Genomic DNA, 14,178 nt, shown 5'->3' with positions numbered 1-14,178 from the left:
AAGCCTCACATGAAATTCAAGTGACATAGAAGTGTATAAACTAGAATGCAGAAGTTCCCTCTCATCGATACACCCTCATTTTCCTCAGAGGTGACCACCACTAACGGTATAATGAAATGCTTCCCAGATTCTGCCATGCACCTGAATCACAGTAGGATCCTGTTAAAAGGCAGACTTTGGTCCAGGAGGCTTTTCAGGCAGGGCTTGGGTTTCTAATGAGTTTCCAGGTGATGCTGAGTTGGGGACTGCACTTTGGGTAGTAGGGATTAATGGTACTAATCATTCAGTTGATCAAAATCAGTGAGATATCTGGGGCCATTGCTATCTTGTCTTCTTCTGGGTCTCTACAACATCTCCTAGAGTTTCACTCACTCTAAGAACTCAGTCTTGGCAGATTCAGGCCAGCCCTGGCCGTGTGGTTTCCAGGGTGATAGCTCCCTGGACCCCTTCCACCTGCCCCTGATTCTCAGGCAGTGGGGGGAAGGGCCTGTCTAGTTGCAGTTACACCTGTATTGTACTGGCTTATTGTACATTATTGACTCTCCCATTTGCATGTAATATCCAAGGGAGCAGGGATGATACCAGCCATGTTCACGGCTTTATCCCCAGCACGCTGATTAGTGACTGGCACATAGTAGGTGCTCAAAAAATATTTGTTGAATGAATATGAAAACCAGGAGGGATCAGTGATGCTGTGGCCATTGTTGGGCATTCATGAGCTAAGGATCTCATGTTGGACTACTTGAGGTGGGGTTGTTCTCTTGCCAAGACCAACGAAAGATCTGACTTTCTGCTATGTGACCATAGGGCCTGACCAAAAAGTGTCTGTGTCTGAGAGTTGTATGTGTATCTTGAGAGTCCCCCACTTCTTGCATTCCAGCCACCAGAGGTCCTTCCCAGAGTCATACCCCACCTTTTCCCAGATGCAGGTTTCCCTGTCCCAGGCTGGACCATGTCCTCCATCGTCACCTGTGCTGGAGTGCCCAGAGATTAAACTTACTCTGAAGGCCTGATACACAGTCTCTGCTCATGACTGATAATCACAGATCCCTTCTACGTGCCAGACTCAGTTTTGTTCCCTTTTTATTGTGGTTTAAAACATAACAAAGTTTACCATCTTAACCTTTCCTAAGTATACAGTTCAACCATGTTAACTATATGCACATTGTCATGCAACAGATATCTAGAATTTTTTCAGCTTCTGAAGTTGAAACTGGACCCATTAACTCCTCATTTCCCCGTCCCCCAGTCTCTGGAAACCACCATTCTAACTTCCAATTCTATGAATTTGACTACTCTTAAGTATCTTGTATAAAGTAGAATCATATTGTTTTGTGATAGCTGATTTAACTTCACATAATATCAAGGTTCATCCCTGTTGTAGTTTGTATCAGAATTTCCTTCCTTTTTAAAAAATTCTTTTTAAGTTTATTATATTTTTGAGAGAGAGAGAGAGCACACTTGGGGAAGGGGCAGGGAGAGAGAGAATCCTAGGCAGGCTCCGCACCACCAGTGCTTGGACTCACGAACCAGATTCAAAATCATGACCTGAGCCGAAGTTGGATGCCTAGCCAACTGAGCCACAGAGGCACCCCAGAAATTTCCTTTTTAAGGCTGAATAATATTCTGCTGCATGTATAGACCACATTTTACTTACCCATTCATCTTTCTGTGAATGGACACAAGGTTGCTTCCACCTCTTGTCAGTTGTGAATAAGGCTGTCAACATGGGTGTGCAGTATTTCGAGATCCTGTTTTCAGTCCTTTTGGCTGTATACCCAGAAGTGGGATTGATGGATCATATGGTAATTCTTTTTTTTTTAATTACAATTTTTTTAGTGTTTATTTATTTTTGAGAGAGAGAGAGAGAGGGAGCAAGAGCAGGGGAGGGGCAGAGAGAGAGGGAGACACAGGATCCAAAGCAGGCTCCAGGCTCTGAGTTGTGAGCACAGAACCCAATGTGGGGTTCAAACTCATGAACTGCAAGATCATGACCTGAGCTGAAGTTGGACACTTAACTGACTGAGCCACCCAGTCTCCCCTAATTTTTTTTTTAATGTTTATTTATTTTTGAGAGACAAAGTGCAAGCAGGGGAGAGGCAGAGAGAGGGAGACAGAATCTGAAGCAGGCTCTAGGCTCTGAACTGTCAGCACAGAGCCCGTTGTGGGGCTTGAACTTGCTAAGCATGAGATCAGGACCTGAGCCGAAGTTGGACGCTTAATCAACTGAGCTGCCCAGGTGCCTTGGTAGTCCTATTTTTAATTTTAGTTGTTTATATTTTGTTTCACTTAGGTTTTTGGTACTTCCAGGAAAAGCTGTGTGCTGGGCTCTTAGAGCTTTTGCAATGATGGTGTGACTCTGTCACCACCTGGTGGCCATTAGTGTTTTTGCAGCAGCAGGTAAAGTGGGCCAAAGAAGTTTTTTTAGGTCTTGGAAAAGTCCTTGAAGCATTTTTCTGTTTTTCAGGCCTTCTCTCCAGCATCCTCATCAAGCAGTTGTCTGACCTTTGCTTGAACACCTCCACTGATTGGGAGAGGTGGCTTTATTACTTATCAGCCAGCTCCATTGTTGGACACCAACTGTGAAGAAAAGGATTCTTTAGAGAAAAAATCCTCCCCCTTAGTAATATCAAATAGGAATAACTAAGGTGCATTGGGAGCTGGTTTGTGGGGAAATTGGAGACCCAGGAAAGGTATTTGATAGGCCAGGATGAGCTTGAGAGCCTGACTGCCAGAATTAGCCATTTTCTCAGCAGACCCTAGCATGAATCAATCTGTCCTGTTTCCATAGGTCACCAAGTCTCTGATTTAGAAATGACAGTGATTCAGCCTCCCCTAAAGATGGAGTTTATGTTTCCACCTTAGGCCATATGTGTTTTAAAGTGATTAAAGCTGATTGGGGCACCTGGGTGGCTTAGATGGTTAAGCATCTGACTCTTCATCCCAGCTCAGATCTTCATTTCATGGTTGTGAGTTCAAGCCTTGCAATGGGCTCCATGCTGGGTGTGGAGCCTACTTAATAATAAGTTAATAAAGTAATTAAAGCTGAGTTTCAATCTGACCTAAGAATGAAACTTTTCACTGATGTAGACCAGTGGTCTCAGCTGGTCAGGATGAAGGTGTTTTACGTGTATGTTAATTAAGGCTGCCCTATAGGTATCTAGGTTAAAGTATGCACCAAATGGAACAGTCTGACAAGGACTGGTATAAAGCCTGAGTCGCAAGTGCATCTTCAGAAAGGCACAATTGAGAATATGTTTGTCCCCTCTCTGGGAAAGAGTCCCTGCCCCCTGCCCAGTGAGCAGCCTGGCCTGGTATCCAGTAGGTGCTCAGTAAATGTCTCATTCTGCCATGAAGTGATGTGGCAGTGAGAAAGGCCTTGGGCAGCTGGGACCAGAGGGGTAGGGGAAACTTTGTCATTTTTTTAGTGTTGATTTCTATCTTAATTGTCCTGTGGTCAGAGAATATAGTCTCTGTGGTTTCAAGTCTTTGAAATTTGTTGAAACTTACTTTATGATCAAGCATACAATCAATTTTGTAAGTGTTCCTCATGAGTCTGAAAAGAATGTATAGTCTTCAGGCATTGAGGGCAGTGTCCCATTTTTGACACATGCTAATCCTATTGTTTACATGTCCAATATCCTGGTTTTTTGTCTGCTTTTTGTAAACCTAGATTAGTCAACCTCCAAATGATGCATGGTAAGAATGTTGTTTCAAGCAGCTGAATGTTGGGGTGGTTTGTTACTCAGAATCATTATATGACAACTAGCTGATACACAAGGTAGACTTGTGTTCACTAGAAAGCCCTAGAAAATAGTGCACCCGGGGCGCAGCTGGGTGGAGGAGGAACTTAGGAGACCTGGAGTTCCCAGAACTGGACTGGAAATGAGTGGGATGAAGGGTTCTAGAAGCCAGAGCCATGTGACTGTGCCTATGTCTTGATTATTCCCTAGGACATGGGGCAAGCTTTCCAGGGCTCTTCTGACTTTGGATCAGACAGACCTAGATGTGAATCCCAGCCTGACTGTTACCGGCTATGTTTCTTTCCTGCTCTGAGCCTTGGCGTCCTCGTGATAAAATGGGGAGAATCCTTAACCTTTCACATTGTTGAAGGGGCTGGAGAGAACACTGGCACACATCTGGGGCTTAGAAAATACGGGCTCTTAACGATGCTACTACAAAATGCTTTCTTATTCCTTTCTCATGCTTAAGAAACCATGCAGAGGAGGAGTTCGTATCCATGCTTCAGTGGAGTGCTCCAAGGGGAAGTTACCAGTTAGGGCCTGGGGCATGACTTGAGCCACTCTTCACTTGCAGGCTCGCACTTTAGTGTGCCCTGTTCTGTGTCATCACTTGCTTCATAGTTATCAGCCAGAGAAGCAGTGTGGTGCAGGAGAGCATTAGGTATGGGTTCAGTTTTTAAAGACTTTCCATAAAAGTTCAACAGACAGATAAGTACACAAATCCCAAGTCTACAGCTGGATGAATCTTCACAAAGTAAACACAGTCATGTAACCAGCACCCACATCGAGAGATAGAACATGACCAGCACCCCAGAAACTCCCCTTTCCATCCTGCCAAGGGTAACCATCACCGTGACCTTAAGCACCATAGATTATTTTGCCTTTTTTAAAAAATGTTTTATTTTTATATTTTTGAGAGAGCAAGTGTGCCTGAGTGGGGGAGAAGCACAGAGAGAGGGGGACAGAGGATCCAAAATCAGCTCTGTGCTAATGGACTGCTAAACTGACTGAGCCAGCCAGGTGCCCTTGTTTTGCCTTAAAAATTTTTTTAATGTTTTTATTTTATTTTATTTTTTATTTTTTAACACTTATTTATTATTGAGAGACAGAGGGAGACAGAGCATGAGCAGGGGAGGGGCTGAGAGACGGGGAGACACAGAATCTGAAGCAGGCTCCAGGCTCTGAGCTGTCAGCACAGAGCCCGACATGGGGCTCGAACTCACAAACCGTGAGATCATGACCTGAGCCGAAGTCAGACGCTTAACTGACCGAGCCACCCAGACGCCCCTGTTTTTATTTTTGAGAGAGAGAGACGGAGTGTGAGTGGGGAAGGGGCAGAGAGAGGGGGAGACACAGAATGTGAAGCAGGCTTCAGGCTCTGAACTGTTGGCACAGAGCCTGACACGGGGCGGGGCTCAAACTCACAGATGGTGAGATCATGACCTGAGCTGAAGTTGGATGCTTAACCTGCTGAGCCAGCTAAGTGCTCTCTGTTTTGCCTTTTTAATATTTTATTTTTATTTATTTATTTTTAAATATTTTATTTTTAAGTAATCTCTACCCCCAATATGGGGCTCAAACGTACAACCCCAAGATCAAGAGTCAAATGCTGTACAGACTGAGCCAGCCAGTTGACCCTGTTTTGTCTCTTGAAGTTTTTATTTTTACCTTACTTTTATTATTATTATTATTTTTTATTAGAGAGGTGTGAGCGGGGGAGAAGGACAGAGGGAGAGAGAGAATCTAAAGCAGGCTCCAATCTCAGCATGGAGCTCGATGTGGGGCATGACCTCAACCTCTTCTGAAATGAAGAGCTGCCATTCAACTGACTGAACCACCCAGGTGCCGCTTGCCTTTTTTTTTTTTTTTTTTTTTTGCTAAACATTGTATAAACCAAATTTCCTATTACAAAATATTTACCCATGTTGATGTGGGTAGTTACAATTTGTTTACTCTCATGACTATATAGTGTTCCATTATATGGCTTCTGCACAATTTGCTCATTCTTGTGAAAGGCATGGGGAAAGTCTCTGGATTGGCTATTATAAATAGAACTGTTATGAACAGCTTGTCCTAACCTTTTGGTGAGCTCATGTACACATTTCTGGTTTATGCCTTTCTAGGAGTGGAATTGCTGGGGATGGGTTTAAATTCATCAGGCCACTTGCCACTTACAAGCTTTGTGAACCAGTGCAGGTTATTTAGCTTCTCTGAGACTCCTTTCTCACGTCTGTATATTGGAAATAGAAATAGTTGCCCCTCTGTGTTGTGGCCAGGCCTTAATAAAGCAATATCTACAAGGCGCCTGGCTCTAATGTAGCTCCCCTTTCTTTCCTCCCCCCTCTGCCATGCCAGAGCCCCCTCTGCCCTAGGACACGGCTCTGCTGCTAGGCTCCCCATTTGCCAGGAATCCTCTACACGAACCTGGGAAGCTTGTCTACTGCCCAGGGCTCGTGAGTGCTTTTCCCCAGCCATGGCTCTCCTCTCTGATTCAGCCACAGGTCCAGCCCAGCACTAGCTTGCTATGGTCACCATCACTGCTAACAAATGTTTTTATGATGGTCTCAGTAAAAGTGTGCTTTGCAGCCAGTGTTCTCTGGAGACTGGCCCAGTAGAGGCAAGGAATGAGGACTGAGGGGAGGGAACAGCTAGCTGGCTGAGATCCAGCCCAGGAGTTTAGAACAGACATACCTTTCTTGCCTGGTCTTTCTTCCCTGATGTCCAGGCAGGAGTTTTTCTTAAGCCCTTGTATTCCTTACTTTCCTGAAACACTTCAAGTCAGGCCATGAGGGTCACTGGCCAGCTGGGGAGTTGCCTACAGGGAGCTCTGTTAAGATAGAGCTGACTTCTGTCCTCTGTGTAATGGCAGCCTGGAGCATTGTGTTGAGAAAGATTCTGAAGGTATTGTCCAGGCTCAGGAAAATGTGCTCTGATTGGTTAGTTATGTCTGTTATATGCATGGGGGGTGGTGGTAGCAGCATACATTTCACGTATTTGCCTCTATCTTTGGCTTAAAGGTATTGGTTAGTACTGCTCAGAATAGACATGTATTTGATTTAGAGAAGTAAATGGAATGTTTTTAAATAGGCAGGCTAAGTCTATTTTCATTTATATGATTATTGACATCTGGGTTGATTTCTACCATTACATTTTGTGTTTTCACTATTGTTTCCCCCTTTTCTTTTTTTCTATTTTAAGTTTATTTATTTTGAGAGAGAGCTAGAAGTAAGCAGGGGAGGGGCAGAGAGAGAGGGAGACAGAATCTCAAGTAGATTCGGCACTGTCAGTGCAGAGCCCAGTGTGGGGCTCGAAATCACGAACTGTGACATCATGACCTGAGCCAAAATCAAGACTCAGATGCTCAACCGACTGAGTCACCCAGGCACCTCCTCCCCTTTCTTTTCTCTGTTGGATTTGTAAGTTTTTTTAAAGGTTTTTTTGAAATAGAGTGCGCATGAGAGCAGAGGAGGAGCAGAGAAAATGTGAGACAGAGGATCCGAAGCAGGCTCAGTGCTGTCAGTGCAGAGCCTGATGCGGGGCTCAAACTCTCAAACCATGAGATCAGGACCTACGCCATAGTTGGATGCTTTACTGACTGAGCCACTCAAGCACCCCAAATTTATAAAGTTTTCTGTAATATCCTGGTCTGTTTTCTTCTCTTACCTGGTTTGAATCATATAAAAAAAATGTCTCTCATTTTAGAGGCTATTAAAAATTTTAATATGCATATCTGTTATTGCTTCTGTCCTGAACAATGTCCTTTTCTGGCCTATTTTTTTTTCTTCTTTTTATAAAAAAGTTTTAATGTTTATTTATTTTTGAGAGAGAGAGAGACAGAATGGAGCAGACGAGGGGTAGAGAGAGGGACACACACACAGAATCTGAAGCAGACTCCAGGCTCCGAGCACAGAGCCCGATTCAGGGCTTGAACCCACAAACCGTGAGATCATAACCTGAGCTGAAGTCTGATGCTTAACTGACTGAGCCAACCAGGTTCCACTTTCCTGACCTATTTTCATTGAGAAGTTTTTTTTTTATCATTTTAAATGCAAAATTGATGATTTTCTCAGTTGATTAACTTTGTGTACGTATTTTATAAGTTTACTTACTCATATTGTTTCTCTTAGCCCATCACATATTCTTTTTGCTGAATAATACCACCATTTCTGCTACTAGTAGGTATCATTCGTCAGGAGCTTTCTACGTGCTAGTCACTGTCCTGATAATCCTGCATGTCATCCCTTAATCTTCCCCACAGTCCCAGGAGTTTGTCATCCCTACCTTGCGGATGAGGAAACAGAATGCCAGAAAGGGTAGGGTATCCCTGAGGCCTAACATTAGTAAGAAGTGTGGCTGGGCTTCAGTCCTGACTATTGTGTTGCTCTTTGCTCAGTGTATTTACGTTTTTTGTTTTGAAATCATTTTAGATTTACAGAAAATTTGCAAAGACAGTACAAAGAATTCCCATATATTCTTCACCAGCTTTCCCTAGTGTTAACATCTTAACAAGAGCACGTGGTACATTTAGCAAAACTAAGAAATTCACATTAGTACAATACTAGTAACTACAGACTTTATTTGGATTTTACCAGTTTTTCCACTCATGTCTTTTTCTTTTCCAGGATCCAATCTGGGATCCCACATTGCATTTTAGTATATGTATGTGTATTTAAAAATATTTTTAGTATGGAAGACTTCAAATTTATATCAAATGGAGAGAATAGTAAAATTTATCTATCACTCGGCATCAAGAATGATTAATTCATGACCAATTTGTTTCATTCACACCCAAACCAAATTACTTTTTTCTTTTTCTTGGTCCTGGTGACCAGTAGTTTACAGATATATGCCCTACACATGACCTTCTTATTTCATTTGCTTTCTGTATGTCAGTTCTCTAATTCATGCACTTTACAGACTTTCTAGGGGCAACAACTAGAACAACTTCCTCTTCTTTCCTCCTCTTCTTCTTCTTCTTCTTCTTCTTCTTCTTCTTCTTCTTCTTCTCCACCTTCTTCTCCACCTTCTTGTTCTTGTTCTTGTTCTTGTTCTTGTTCTTCTTCCTCTTCTTCTTCATCTTCTTCATCTTCATCTTCTTCTTCTTCTTCTTCTTCTTCTTCTTCTTCTTCTTCTTCTCCTCCTTCTTCTTCCTCTTCCTCTTCCTCTTCCCCTTCCCCTTCCCCTTCTTCTTCTTCTTCTTTTTGCAAGAAGAAATCTTTATTTCCCACTTTGTAGAAAGAATTGAGAGGCCCAGGGTTGACAAAGTTATGATTACTTAAAAATAACTTAGCAGTTAAGATTTCCTCCTGAAAAACTTTCAAAAGACTTAACTCTTTCACTGTTTTAAAAAATGTGTATTTTAATTTTTACCAGATAGTATATTCACATGTATTCACATGTAAAAGGTACTGAAGGGTTGGTTGCAGGCAGTGCTCCATGGCAGATGATTGAAATTGTCTAACACAATATGAACTTGCTATAGCAGGAAGCTTTAACCTATTCAGGTGTTTTCTCCCCATGAGATCAGCTGTTGCATATACTTAAACAGTGTTGCAGCTGTCGCTAAAGTGCACTTGAGATATGCCCTTGTACAGACTCATGAGGGAGGAAAAAGAGGGTCGGGAGTACCCACCTTCACAAACTACATGGTCTTCTGAGGCATCCCACTTCATTTCAATCTTCCCTAACAGTTAATACCTCTACTGTTTGGGGACATTCCTTTTTTTTTTTAAGTTACTTATTTATTTTGAGAGAGACAGAGAGTGCAAGTGGGGCAGGGGCAGAGGGGGTGAGTACAGAGGGACAGAGGATCCTAAGCAGGCTCTGTGCTGACAGTAGAGAGCCTGATGTAGGGCTTGAGCTCATGAACTATGAGATGATGACCTGAGCTGAAGTCTGACACTTAACCAACTAGGCCACCCAGGCGCCCCTGGGACATTCCATTCTTAGCATGAATTTCTTACATATGAAATAACAGTAGATGAATTTGATCTGTGAATCCTCTTAGAATTGGAGGTAGCATTGGGTTAGTGTATGGTTTTCTGAGGGGAGGGTTCCAAAGCAAAAGGGGACAGGGTTTTAAATGTTCATGAGACACAATGAGGTGTAATATAAACCACAGAATTAAACTTTTACTTCCTTTTTTTTTTTCTATGTAGAAAAAAAAATAAAAGGTACTAAAGTGTCTGTAGACTAAAGTCTCTCTCCCCTGACTTTCCGTCACCTAGTTGCCTTCCCTGGAGAGAGCTGATCATTTTCTTTCTTTTTTTTTTTTAAAGATTTTTTAAAGCGTATTTATTTATTTTGAGAGACAGAGAGTGCGAGTCAGGGAGGAGAGAGGAGAAAGAGAACACCAAGCAGGCTCTGTGCTATGAGCACAGGGCCTCACATGGGGCTTGATCTCACAGACAGTGAGATCATGACCTGAGCAGAGATCAGGAGTCAGACACTTAACCAAATGAGCCCCCAGCTGCCCCGAGAGCTGGTAAGTTTCTAGGGAAGAGACTAACAGGCTTTTTCTGTGAGGGATCAGTTAGACATTGTATGCTTTGTAGGTGGACCGCTGTTCTAGTGTATCCTTGAGAGAAATGTTATGCAAATATAAGCCCATACATGCATATGTTCTTTCTCACAACTGGGCAAAAATGGTAGCATAATATACAGAATGTTCTGGACTTGGCTTTTATCAGTTAAACCAGGAGTTGGCAAACTATGTCCCACAGGCCAAATCTAACCTGTTACGAGTTTCTATAAATAGCTTTATTGGAACCTATATTTATTTGTTTACATATTGTTTGTGGCTGCTTCCATGCCACTAAGGCAGAGCTGAATAGCTGTGACAGAGAACATGTGGTTTATAAAGCCTCTGTCCTTTTTTGTTTGCTCTCTGGCCTTTTAGAGAAAATGCTTGCTGGTGTCTGAGTTAAACACTATGTTTCAGCCTTTCTAAGCCAGTATTGAAAGCGCTGCCTCACCCTTTCTCATGGCAGCATACTATTTCTGTATATGGCTGCACCTTAATTCATTTAATCAAACCCTCTCGCAAGAGGTATTTGGATCATTTCTGACTGACCTTTACTGCTACAAATAACATGGCAGTGGGTAACCTTGCACTCACTTCTTCTTCTGCAAGTGTGAATATATTTACAGGATGCATTCCTAGAAGTAGAATCGCGCCATCGAAGCAGAGCACACTGGTCATTTTGACAGCTTCTGTCAAATTGCCCTCCGCAGAGATTTATCAGCTTACCTTCTCACCAATGTTACGAAAGTGCCTGTTTGCCCCATCTTTGCCAGCAGAATGTCCTGCCAGCCTTTAGATCTTTACCAACTGCTTCATGAAAAACGAGGTGTCCCAGGTGGCTCACTTCGCACTTTTATTCTGGGGAGTTGCATCTCCTTTCCGGCATTTAAGAGGCAAGCGCTCCTTTCTGCTGCTGGTGATTTATCCTCCTGGTCTGAGAGTCTTCTGGGGGGTGGTCAGTCTTGGGGAATGGGCCTCTCTCTCTCTCTCTGCCTCTCTTATGTCACTTTCGCAAACAAGCTTTTGGGGAACAAAAGTTTTAAGGACAAACGTGGGATGGCAGTTAGTGCTGTCGACATTCCAGACGTCAGAACTGGGGAGCCAGGGGCGCTCTGGAGGGATATTTCCACTCTGCTCTGAACTTGGAAGGCTAACTTTCAGGGGGCACAGGCTGTCCTCTTCCTCCATTGTGCTTCTGCTGACACAGGCAGCCTCATGCTCCTCCAGCTTTTTGATGGGGACCACGTGGCAGGCGTTGTATTTGCAGCTGGCCATCTTTTTGGCTTTCTTGGGGTTCTTTCTCCTGCAGGATGCCAGGTGGTACTGAAATCTGCTGAATGGGACTCGGTGGTGCGGGTTGTAAGGGCAAATTTCTAAGACTTCTGGCTCCATGAGAAATTGTTCTTGAGGCAGAGTAGCTCACTTCGCAGATTCAAAATGAAACGCCCTGTTGGAAGAGCCCTTGGTAAGGAGGATGGAGCTGTCCTCTGCCCAGAGTTGGCCCTTAGAACTCTGTTGGCTAAGGTCTCAACAACTCATGTTTCCGGTGCTCTGCAACCACAAGTGGTGGGTTAGGAAGGGGACAAGGAACTGTCGGGGGCAGCTGCACAGAGAGCAGAGTTACACAGAAGAACCGTATAAAGCACATGCAAGAGCCAGAACACCACAGCAGCCCCACAGGAAGGTGAAGAGGGTACATGCCAGCTCTGCTTGATTCCTAGAGGTACACTCTATGATGTCAGGGAGCAGTCGTGAATGGTCACAATAGGCAGCTGGAGTCATCAGTGAAAGGCCACTTGTCCATCGCTTTCAAGAGGTGGGGTAGCTTTGGGGAAAGCTGCCATTCAAAATTGCTGATGACGTGTCTTTTGTCATTTAACTGTTTCTAAACTTATGTGTTTAATGTAATTCCTGATATATTTGAGTTTAAATCTATTATATTGTGCTTCCTGACCTATTCTTTGGTTGATTTTTTTCTCTCTTCCTTCCTAATTTTAGATAGACAGTTTAAAAAAATTCTTTCCATTTCCCCCACGGTTTTGTAAGTTACACATTCTCTAATCATTAGTAGTTACTTTACAGATTGAAACATTCGTAAATAACTTACCAAGGTTTAAAGTTCATAAAAGTCTCATCCTCTTTCCAAGTAGTACAGGACTTTCTCTACATACGCTTTCCTCTTGACTTATTATGTTATTATTTTAAGCCTAATTTTAAAAAGTTGCCCAGACAGCATTGCTACTGTCATTCCACAGGGTCCAGGTTTGTTGCCACTTGTCCTCATGTTGACTTCTCTCTGCTGCTTGTATTTCAGACCTGCCACGTGGGATCACTTGGTTTCCGTTAGAGGTTTACCTTTTAGAGTGTTCTCCTGATGAACTCTTTTGGTTTTGTTTGTCTGAAATCGTCTTTATCTTATCCTCCTTCTTGAAGAATAACTTTGTGGAGTATAGTTGTGCTATTTTCCTTTCTTCACTGAAGCGGAGTTCAGTTTCTTCCAGCTTCCACTAGGGTTGAGAATTCAGAATTCCACCACTACCTAACTTCTTGTGAAGGTAATCTGTTTCTTTTCATGTCTCTTTTAAAGAACTTTTCTTTCTCTTTAGTTTTTCTGTAGTTTCACTATCATGTTGACATGTGGGTCTCTTTTTTATTTATTCTTTGTTTTTACTTTTAGACCTCTGGAATCTGTGGATTAGTGTCTTTCATTAGTTTTGGGAAATGTTCAGCCATTGTCTCTTCAAATATTGCTCCTACCTTATTCTCGTACTTCCACTGAAATGATACATGTCACTTCCGCCGACATTTCATTGTCCTGAGTGAGCCTTCTGGCCACACTACACTCTTGGTCAAAGAGGTACAGTCCTATTGTGTACCCAGAAGGAGGAGAATAGGAACGTTGTCAAGAGTCCTAAAAGGTACCCGGCTGGCTCAGTCTGTGGAGTGTGTGACTCTTGATCTCAGGGCTGTGGGCTCGAGCCCCATGTTGGGTGTAGAAATTACTTAAAAATAAAATCTTTAAAAAAAAAAGTCCTAAGAATGTCCTGTGTCTCCTTGTCACCAATATTTGTTTCCCTTTTCTCCACACACACATAACATACTCCCTCCATCTCCAAGGGAGAAAACCCAAAGTCCTAACTTAGAGTGGGGGATAAACACCTTGGTCAGTGCTCACTGGGGGCTGCTTGTGTTCTGGCAGGAACTTACTCTAGAATGCTGGGCATTCTAGTGCTTCCAACCAACCTGTTGCTGTGAGGAATGAGGGGCTCACGGGGTCGTGCTCACTGTACCCACTTTACTCCCCATCCCTCTAGGGATAGCTCCTGGTATACTTTGCTGAGAAGGTGTCCTTGGTAAATTGTAACTCCCATTCCATTTATGGGATAGAGTGCCCATTTTCTGTAAGCCTGCAACCCAGTATTGGAGGAGGTATGACACTGGCCCTGCTGGGAGTTAACATGTGGTTTGGTATCTGCTCTTCCATTCCCCCAAAGCCTGGCACAGTTTGTGGGCGATGCTTACAATGCTTTTTCAGTTCCTAGTCCCGTAGCCTTTTTCATGCTTATGACCAGGGCTGACCCAGACACTGAGTAATTCAGGCATGTGTAAGTCTGCAAATGGAGATGATAATGAAAGCACTTCACCCGTCATTGAAATCCACATAATAAGGAATGGGGCATTAGCTATTGCAGGCTTCTTTGTGGCCAAGTACCCATTAGTGTGGCAGGCCAGCATTTAGTCCATTATGGAGAGAGGGAAGACTGGACTTGATAATGCTTCTAATGGACATCTTGAATGGTCTGCAAGCCTGCAGCCTTCTCCCAGCATCTGTTCTGAGCCTGGGACCTGACAGGTTGCTCACCATGGAAACTTGAAGGGAGCGAGGGCTGCAGACACACCTATCTAAGCGGC

At 43.3% G+C, this 14,178-nt stretch overlaps 1 protein-coding gene, 1 long non-coding RNA gene and 1 other non-coding gene across 3 annotated transcripts in view; 2 read left to right on the top strand and 1 right to left on the bottom strand.

The window, feature by feature from the left end:
• The window catches only part of LOC123580181, a 70,465-nt gene that overhangs the window by 804 nt on the left and 55,483 nt on the right, over positions 1-14,178 (top strand). The gene's annotated exons all lie outside the window — the stretch shown is intronic.
• On the top strand, positions 9,168-9,292 carry LOC123581775. The gene has a single exon (XR_006704005.1). It is a non-coding gene; the product is annotated as a small nucleolar RNA SNORA28 (small nucleolar RNA).
• GTSF1L (gametocyte specific factor 1 like) lies at positions 10,801-12,621 on the bottom strand. The gene has a single exon (XM_045444534.1). It carries the CDS (start codon positions 11,656-11,658, stop codon positions 11,188-11,190), a length of 471 nt encoding a protein of 156 aa, XP_045300490.1. The 5' UTR covers positions 11,659-12,621; the 3' UTR covers positions 10,801-11,187.

This window comes from Leopardus geoffroyi, chromosome A3, assembly GCF_018350155.1.
Source record: "Leopardus geoffroyi isolate Oge1 chromosome A3, O.geoffroyi_Oge1_pat1.0, whole genome shotgun sequence".
Classification (NCBI taxonomy): domain Eukaryota; kingdom Metazoa; phylum Chordata; class Mammalia; order Carnivora; family Felidae; genus Leopardus; species Leopardus geoffroyi.
This window is presented reverse-complemented; position numbering and strand designations above follow the sequence as displayed.

What these genes read in the sequence shown, in the direction of transcription:
- GTSF1L (XM_045444534.1), bottom strand. Translation starts at nt 11,658, where the DNA reads ATGGAGCCAGAAGTCTTAGAAATTTGCCCTTACAACCCGCACCACCGA.